Source organism: Erythranthe guttata, chromosome 13 (assembly GCF_056151865.1).
Source record: "Erythranthe guttata isolate IM_541 chromosome 13, IM_541, whole genome shotgun sequence".
NCBI classification, from domain to species: Eukaryota; Viridiplantae; Streptophyta; class Magnoliopsida; order Lamiales; family Phrymaceae; genus Erythranthe; species Erythranthe guttata.
Genome location: NC_142545.1, coordinates 2,034,320 through 2,044,256, shown reverse-complemented (window position 1 = coordinate 2,044,256; position 9,937 = coordinate 2,034,320). Strand labels below are relative to the sequence as shown.

The window sequence follows — 9,937 nt, the reverse complement described above, 5'->3', positions numbered from 1 at the left end:
TTCCGGAATTCAATTGTATTTCATGCGTCTCATAACATATGTTATTTTGGTTGTTGCACAGGTATTAAAAATTATAGCGACAAAACTTATAAAATCACTAAAATACATTTGTCATTAATTGCTTCTCAAATATGCAAAATTATCTAGTTTTATTCAACACACATGCTTAAATAATTTGATCATAGTCCATTTGCAAATATAGCTGCAAAAGCTTCCATTCTATCCTTCGGAAGAGCCAACCCAATCTCCAATCCTCCTTCCGAACCACCCGACTTACACAAGGAAATCGAATACTTCTCCCCATCAATCGACACGACTTCAAGCTTCCTCGCCCTTCCCAATCCGAAATCCGCATCGCACAAATCAAACTTTGGCGAACCGGAAACCCCAACCGCCCTCATCCCTACAAATTTCTCGCTATCGGACATCCAATTCTCGACGCCTTTCAAAACCTCGTCTTTATTATTAACCCTATTTTTAATATCCAAAGCAATCGCCTCCGCAGCAATCACAAACCCTTCGTCCCCGACAAGACTTTTATGCTCGATTTTCGCCATTGAGCCACCTAAGCAATTGCCAAAGTAATTCAGCGGCATCGGCGGATTCGTCCTCCCTCTAGCATCCACCGTGAAAATGAAGAACTCGAACACGTCATCGTCAACTTCCTCGCCAACCGCATCTCCTGATTTCAACAGGGTTGTCCAAACGTAGGACGCTGTAACAACGAAAGATGACACGTGGCCTAAATCGGGTTTCTTGGCCAAGACGGAATCTTTGAGCTTTTCAATATCGGATTGGCGGAGTGTGTACGTGGCTCTGACCCTGTTCGTGGGAAGTGGAAAAGATGACGACTTAAACGGAATATTCCTCATTGCTTTCCAGAATATTCCGTCGACTCCAAGAGGATCGTGAATCACGGACCTGTCGAAAATCGGGAGGAACTCGCCCTGTTTTTTAAGAAACTCTTCTTCACCGCCGAATTTGGCGATTGAAGCCCACGCCCACATGAACCCTACAATCGACCTCGCATCGCCGAGAGTATGGTGGTTGGAGAAGCCGATACAAATTCCCCGGCCGGGAAATAGCGTCACCTGCAGAGCAAAAACAGGGACGATTTTGTGGCCGTCGGAATCTTCCGTCACCGGCGGGATTTCCGGGACGAAGTCGTAGAACTGATCGGCGTCGCGTGGGTGGTTTCCGACGAGGTCGTCGAAGTTGCCGCCGGAGACGGCGATTTTCATGGAGACGGCGTCGCCGGCGGCGTAGCGGAGGACGGGTTTCTGGTCGTCGGTGTTGATAGGGTAGAGGAGATTTGCTGCTACGGGAAGATAGTGTTTGAGAGTGAGGGAGAGTGATTCTTTGAGCTTTGGAATTAGGGTTTCTGAGAAATGGGATTCGGAGCCGGAATATTCGTAGAAGAGAAGGCGGCGGATTGGGTGGAAGTGAAGCCAGAGGACGTCGAAGAAGGAGAGTGGGAGTTCTAGCTCGGCGGCGGCGGCGGCGCCCGCCGGAGGTTGAATCCGACAGGTTTCGAGGAGAGTCGTCGCCATTACAACTAGATAAGTGTGGTGTGGATAGTTTTGTGGTGGAGATTTATATAAGAAAAGTTTTGCCCGAAAACGACACCGTTTTTGGAAGGGGCAAGTGGAGATGATTTGGGCGGAGTTAGCGGAGAGCCGCCGTGGCTTCCATTGGTGGAAGATTTGATTGTTTTTTCTCCGATGGAAGTTTGGATTGATTTGTGCAAGATCACCGGCTAAATATTTTATTACCTTTTGTATTTATCTATATTTCAGAAAAGTCCTTAGAAAATTTATTTCTATATTATATGTCGGCTTATATGTATCTTTGGAGTTTTTTCTTTTTTCCAAATTATTTGTTATTTCACAATTTCAATGCAGCATTAATTGTATTTTTATCGATTTTGCACTATATTATTCTTAATTAACTAATTAAAAAAGATTATTTTAGTATTCACTATTTTATTTTTGATATAATTGATTCTCTTAATAGACGCACAACCACAAAAAACGACATATAATATAGAACGGAGGGAGTATAGTCTAGAGATGTAAATAAGTTGAGTCAAGTATAGTGTAGATCTGCTAATGATCTGAGTCGGCTCTTGAACCCGATTATCTCGAGTTTTTTGACAATTTCATTGTGGAGTCTACTTTATGAGTCAGCTCATGATTTTTTTTCAATTTTGAATTCTAATTTAAAATATTAATAATATATAATAATATAATAAGTATTTATGTGATACACGGTGATGTAGAAAATTTCATACGTGTAATTCACTATCATAAGTATTTCATGAGTCACCTCATGGGGTCTTTGGTTTGAGTGTTTAGCCGTGATGGGAAGGATATTCTCTCTTAATATACTGTTTGGTCTGCCGGTTGAATCCTTCCATATTATTGGTTTCACAGATTTTGTCAACCTAAAATCGGGGTGATATTTTGTCACCCCATAATTCCACTTGGCTCTGAAATGTTCAATTACAACGGTGCCCTTATGAATTATCTAGGTTACTTCTTTTCTTTTTCTTTTCCCCCTCGAACATGGCGGCTCTAATCTTCAAATTGTTAGAGACCCAAAATTTCTAATTCTAACAAAATTGGTTAGTGTTTTTTTTTTTTTTTTTTCTTATCTCCATTCCTCGTATTTTAGTCTCACCTTTTTACCAATGTTATCAGAACCAGACCGGACATAAAACCGGATAGATTTTCGGGTCACGGTTGGACCGGTTCGACCCGGGTTTTTAATTTTTTAATTTATTAATTTTTTTAATTATTTTATTAATTTTAAACTCTACAAATACAATATTCCCATATATATTTTATATATTTTACATGTCTTTTCCATTTTAATATCATATATCTCACTTCATTTTGTTTTATTAATATTTTTATTAATATTTTTTTGTTAACATTTTTTGTATCTCTCACTTGACATGTCTCTTTCTCTCTCTTTCCACTTTGTTTTTCCTTTCTCCTCCACGCAGCAGCCCCCCTCTCTCTCTCCTCTTCCTTTCTCACTCCTCTGTAAATCCAAAAACTTTCATTCTCTTCTTTTCTCTTAATTTTCTCTCCTTTATTTCTCCATTTCGGCCTCCGACCACTGAATTCAGCCCACCACCGCCCAGGTTCGCCCACGTAATATAGTCTTTACAACCGAGATTCGTCCACCTCCAGCCTCCGACTACCGGATTCAACCCACCGCCGCCCAGATCCGCCCACATAACAGCCTTTACGGCCAAGATCCGTCCACCATATACTTTTTTTGACAAAAACCGGGGTCATTAACCGGTTCGCCGGTTTCCGGGTTTTACCCGGTTGAACCGGGTTTTGTTCATTTTGACCCCGATTTTTAATTTCTCCGATTTTGGAGTTCGAACCGGACCGCCTAATTGCTGGGTCCCGGTCGAACTGGTCCGACCGGCCGGTCCGGTCCGGTTCCGACAACATTGCTTTTTACCCTTTTCTCTTTTGCCGATTATATCTTGCTTATGTTCCCTTTTTTTTCTTTTTTGAAATAAATGAGTTAATAAATGTGTCGATTAAGGAGAATTTTTTTTTTGGGGGGTAAATAAAATTCTTTTAGCAGTTTAAAATTGGAAATAATCAAATAAATGAATTTATTTTCAGTCTCTGAATATAATAATATAAATTCAACTTTTGAATAGTAAATCCCTATAAATTTACTTCCATATCAATTGAGGAATGAATCAGCCAGATTGTTATAAAATTTTGTTTTTCATTTTTTTTTTTTATGTTGAAATGCTACGGCATAACTCTGTAAGACAAAAAAAAACGAAAAAAAAAAGAAAGACAAACTGAAACATATTTTTTATGTTTTCCAGAGTAGTTTATATTGTTTTATTATTAAATTAGTTGATCCACGTGATATTATATATTTTATGGGCATCTTTGGTTGGGGTATTACAAGGGATGGGATGGGATATACCAATTTGTACAATGTTTGGTTTGGTTGATTTTACCATCCTTGACAACTGAGCCCACCAATTTAATCCATCAATCGAATTATTGTTAGTCAAGCCAAAATTGGCTTGACTAGTTATCACATACTCAATCCCATATTGTGACCCATGTGAAATATCGAAAATATCCTTCCAAAATACCATAATTACGAAATTAATAATATATACACTAAATCTTCATCTTCCTCTTTCAAATCTCGATCTCCTGCAGGTTAGTATATGTAATAGCATCTCCTAGTATCCCCTTCGTCTGCATATTTACGAACACCCTTCGAGCACAGTCAATTCTTTCGTTTTTACACAGCCTCCGATTTATCGACCGATATACCGTGACATCAGCACAGAGACCCTTTTGCACCAACTCGTCCCGCAATTTCAAGACAGCATCGTCATCGTTTAAAAAATCCACAAGCCATGAATATACGCAGTATCTCGGAGAAAATCCAGAGCCAATCATATCGAATAAAATCTCTTTCGCACTAATTACATCCCTCGACTTGCAAAATCCATGAATCAACGCCTTGTGAGTGAATTTGTCGGGTTTTAATCCAGCCTCCAACATCTTGTTCTTCATTTTCGAAGCGGATTTCATATCTCCGATATTGCACTACGCGTTGATTAACGTATTGCACGTGACATTATCGGCTTCGATTTTTCTTCAACTCATTTCATTCATCAGTTTATTCGCATCTTGTATCTGCTTCTCTTTGCATAATTTCCGTAAAATTGCATTGTAAGTCACCCCCCATCCCAACGTACAACCCTTTCACCTCCATTATACCACGAAGCTCTAAAGCTTCTTTTATATCACCAACTCTGCAATACCCGCGAGCAAAGTAGTATACGTCACATTGTTCGGAGAAAAACGTGTAATAATATCGTTAAAAAGCCTCAAAGCCTCTCTCATTCTGCCTTCTCTACAATAACTATAAACGAGCGAATTATAAGTTATAATATCGGGACATACTCCTCCTCGTTCCATCCTATCTTAAACGGGTAAATCCTCGTAATGCATACCATTTTTGGCAGTACTGCGAAATCAATGTGTTGTACGTGAAAATATCCGGGTGTACGTTTTTCGACCCCATTTCACCGACACCAATTCATCAGCCTTCTCTACATCCCCCGACTTGGAACAAGCGTGCATCAAGACATTGTAGACATGTAAATTCGGAACAATCCCAACTCTCGTCATCTTTTTGTAGACTTTTCACACAGTTTCGGCCAGCCTCTCTTTGACCAATGAATGAAGAAGCATGGTACAGGCGTGCAAATGGGTCTTATATGAACCAGTGTTCTAAATATCGGTCGTGGCGGCCGATATATCGGCCGCCATATCGGTATCGGTTATAAACCTTTACGATTTTGTTGAGGCGGTTTGGAATATCGGTTTTTTACGGCGAGGCGGTTTGCGGCGGTTTTTTGGCGGGTCAAACCGATATATCGGTCAACAAATCGGTTTTTTTTTTTTTTTTTTTTTTAAATTTAAATTAAAATAAAAATATGTTTTGATTTTTTATTTTTCTCCAATTTTTTCAACTTCCAAAACCAAACCAAGTACTACCCCGCAATTTATGCTTTGTTGTGTTTATATTAATTGTTGATGCGAAAGACTTGTTGAGGTGCAAACAATGTCCCACATCGGTTTAATATGGGAAAGATCTATGGTTTATAAGGAGGGGATAGTAACTCCATGTATATGAGGCCTTTTGGGGAAACCCAAGAGCAAAACCAGTTGGGCCCGGCCCAATCTGGACAATATCATACCAATGTGGAGTTCGTGCTATCCCGGCGGGGGCCCAACAGTGGTATCAGAGCTCGTTGCGTAATTAATTGCGTTGTATAATATGCTATGATTTTATGCATGTTCGATTTATTAAAGTAGTGATTGTCGTATTATGTAATTGGGAGTTTTCGTAAGTTTAAAATATTTTTTGAAATATTGTTTAGAATTTTTCCAGCTTTAAAATTGTTTAAAATTGGAAAATCGGATCTGAAATTGTTTTAAAAATGTCAGGGTTTTAATTGTTCGGATCGAACCGGTCGAACCGGCCGGTTCGATGGTTGTGTGCGATTTAGTTGACCGAATCCAAGTGGATTCGGGTCGGTCATACCGGTTCCCGGTCCGATTGACCCGGCCCACTGATTTGGGTCAGCTGGACCGGGCAGAACCGGACCGCTTCGGTCCGAACCGGTCAGACCGGTCGGCCGAACCGGTTCACTGAAAATAAAAAAAAAAATAAAAAAAAAAAAAATTATTTAAGATTTCTAAAATTAAACTTAAAACAAATTGATTTTAATTATTGGAAAATTATTTTCAATTAATCCCAATTAGATAATTGGATCGACAATCATCTATTTTAGTAAATAGGTGTTAGATTAATTAAATTAATTTAAATTGTTAAATTGATTTCAATTAATAGAACACATATATAATATTGATTATAAGTTCAACTTAATTAGTAGTACCTCAACATTATATGAATGATTTATGCTAGTTGAGGTTCTATAATTATTTTGAAAAACCCGATAATTAATTAATGTAATTAATTATATAGTTAGGTCGTATGTTTCTCTTAGGACAATATGCGTTTCCATATACCTTTAGAGAACATAGATGTAGGAATCACATAGACCAATCCGAACCTTCTGATGAGATAAAACTTTTTAATAAAAATCCCTCATTCTTTTAATTAAGAATCATTTCAAGCTATAAAGAAAAACCCAATCTGTTGAGTTATTTTTTTCCTTCTGCCAACGGTTGGATTATGTGTAGCCCTTTGCTGTAGTGCAGTAAGCCGTGTTAGCGGGGAGTGCTATGGTAGAGTAAGCTGTAATTCAATTGACATATCGATGAAGGTAGCCATAGAAAAGGGTTATGTTGGATTAACGTGGTCGGCTAGATTAACTAGGGACTGCATTAGTTTGGCATAATCAAGTTCTATGAGCATCTTTGATTGGTAGGTTAGACTTGACACACGACGATTTTGATATTCGCGAGATTAACTTAGGTCATTAACAAGTGTGAGGAAAATTAATTTAGGGTCATATTGTGGATATGATTGATTGTGATCTACCTTTGGGCAAATATAATCGGGCTAGATTAACTACGGGTTATATTTGTCTATTGGACCTAAAGCCCATTAAGAAAAATCAGTTTTCTCGTTTGTCTACTAGAAGGAAGTGGAACTCGATAAAATTAGTGGGAGAACAATTAAATAACATAAGGCCAAACATTTAATTGTAACAATCATTTAACGCGAATCTCTAATAATCCTCTTCCCTATACCTCTCAGATAATCATGTCTAAGAATTCCATAATGTCAATCCTCGACAATAAACTCAATGGCCCTAATTACCTGGATTGGTTGCGTAGTCTTAAGCTTGTGCTAACCGTTGAGGGGCGTCTCTATGTTTTGAACGAGAGACTTCCCGCCACTATACCTGCCACAGCGACTGGTGCTGAAAAGGAAACTTATGAAGCTTGGAAGAAAGATGACACACATGCTAGGTGCTATATGATAGCCGCCATGGAGCCCGCGCTTGCGAGGAAATATGAGTCTCACATGCATGCTTTCGATATAAAGGCTCATCTCGATAGCATGTATAGTGAGAATATTAGGGCATCGAGGTACATTGCTACAAAGGAGTTGATCACAGCGAGACTGCGCGAAGGGACTTCGGTCCACGAGCACTGTCTCAAAATGATCACTCTCCTTGAAAAGCTAGTGCATCTCGATGTCACCCTCCCGGCCGAGCTCTCGTTGGATTTGATCCCGTTGTCTCTTCATAGTTCCTATGAATTGTTCATAGTGAACTTCAACATGAACAAACTAGATCCTCCCTTGGATTAGTTAATGAACATGTTGGTCAGTTTCGAGTCCACCATTAAGAAAGAGAAGTCTGTTCTCATTGCTGTTACTTCTGGAAAGAATAGTTCTCCCCAAAAGAAGAGAAAGGAAAGAGTTCCCTTTCCAAACAGCAAGTTCGAAGTGGGTGAAGGTAGTGGGGGCCCCTAAGGCGAAATTCAGCAAAACGTAGTGAGATATTAATGATAAAGAACTTTGGCATTCCCGGAAACCCAACTACAAACATATTAGGATATGGGGTTTTCCTGCTTATGTGAAGCGATTAGTGGGAGATAAGTTGGATAGTAAATCCGACTTGTGCTATTTTGTGGGGTATCCCGAAGATTCAATGGGATACGAATTCTATTATATCAAGGAAGCAAAGACGTTTGTTTCAAGAAATGCCACCTTTTTGGAAAGGGAGTTTCTATCCGATAGAAAAGGCAGCATGATAGAACTTGAAGTAGTTCAAGAACCACAAAGTGAAGTTCAAGCGCAAGAACAAGTAATCGAACCAATACAACAATCCACTAATATACCTCCTGAACCTACGGTACGTAGATCCGAAAGAGTTCGGAAAATGCCGGATAGGTTATTCCTCCTCGAAAATGATGAAGATCATGTTGATCTTGGACGAGATCCAAGAACATACAATGAGGCCGTATCGGATGCGGACATGGGACATTGGCTAACTGCCATGAAATCCGAAATGGACTCCATGTACTCCAACAAGGTATGGACCTTGGTAGATCCACCCAAAGGAATTGTTCCTATAGGCTGCAAGTGGATCTATAAGAAGAAAATTGGAGTTGATGGAAAGGTATCGACCTATAAAGCTAGATTGGTAGCAAAAGGATACACTCAAAGGCAAGGTGTTGACTATGAGGAAACCTTTTCGCCAGTTGCGATGCTGAAGTCCATTAGGATTTTGCTGGCCATAGCTGCGTGGTACGACTACGAGATATGGCAAATGGATGTGAAGACCGCCTTCCTTAATGGAGATATTGAGGAAGAAATTTACATGGCGCAGCCGGAAGGCTTCATATCTTCTGGAAGTGAGCAAAAGGTTTGCAAGCTCCAGCGATCCATTTATGGATTGAAGCAAGCATCCCGTAGTTGGAACATTAGGTTCGACTCAACTATCAAAGAGTTTGATTTTGAGAAGAATCCGGAGGAACCTTGTGTATACAAGAAGGTTAGTGGGAGGGCAGTGATATTTTTAGTGCTTTACGTTGATGACATTCTACTCATTGGGAATGACGTAGGAATGCTGCAACAAACGAAAGCATGGTTGTCCACACGTTTCTCAATGAAGGATTTGGGAGAAGCATCTTACGTATTGGGAATACGCATCTATAGAGATAGAGCAAGAAAGATGCTTGGCTTATCCCAAAGCCTGTACATAGACACCGTTATGAAACGATTTAGCATGGAAGAATCCAAGAAGGGATTCTTGCCAATGTCCCATGGGGTTCGTCTCTCGAAATCTATGTGTCCCCAAACACCTAGTGAAATCGATGAGATGAAAAGGACGCCCTATGCTTCTGCCATAGGAAGCATAATGTATGGCATGCTATGTACGAGACCCGATATTGCGTATGCTGTGAGTGTCACAAGCAGATATCAGTCTAACCCCGGCCCGGCTCACTGGAAAGCCGTGAAAGATATCCTCAAGTACTTGCGAAGGACTAAGGATATATTTTTGGTCTATGGGGGTGCCGAGTTGAAATTAGAGGGTTTCACTGACTCTAGTTTTCAATCGGATGTGGACGACTCAAAGTCGAATTCTGGATTTATATTCACGCTTAATGGTGGTGCCGTGTGTTGGAAGAGTTCCAAGCAAAGCACGACGGCTGATTCCACTACCGAAGCGGAATACATTGCAGCGTCTGAAGCTGCAAAAGAAGGGACTTGGATAAGGAAATTCATCCAAGAGTTGGGTGTCATTCCTGATGCTAGTGATCCAGTACCATTGTACTGTGATAACACCGGAGCCGTGGCGCAAGCTAAGGAGCCACGATCTCATCAGAAGTCGAAGCATATTCTGAGAAAGTATCACGTGATCCGAGAGATCATTGATAGAGGT

General features: G+C 40.0%; 1 protein-coding gene across 1 annotated transcript; it reads right to left on the bottom strand.

Moving 5' to 3' along the window:
- LOC105972099 (malonyl-coenzyme:anthocyanin 5-O-glucoside-6'''-O-malonyltransferase) lies at window positions 1-1,801 on the bottom strand. Its single transcript, XM_012997039.2, has one exon. It carries the CDS (start codon window positions 1,548-1,550, stop codon window positions 180-182), a length of 1,371 nt encoding a protein of 456 aa, XP_012852493.2. The 5' UTR covers window positions 1,551-1,801; the 3' UTR covers window positions 1-179.
- Window positions 1,802-9,937: the final 8,136 nt, after the last annotated feature.

Bases quoted from the DNA above. Each gene is read 5' to 3' on its own strand.
- LOC105972099 (XM_012997039.2), bottom strand. From the start codon at position 1,550: ATGGCGACGACTCTCCTCGAAACCTGTCGGATTCAACCTCCGGCGGGC.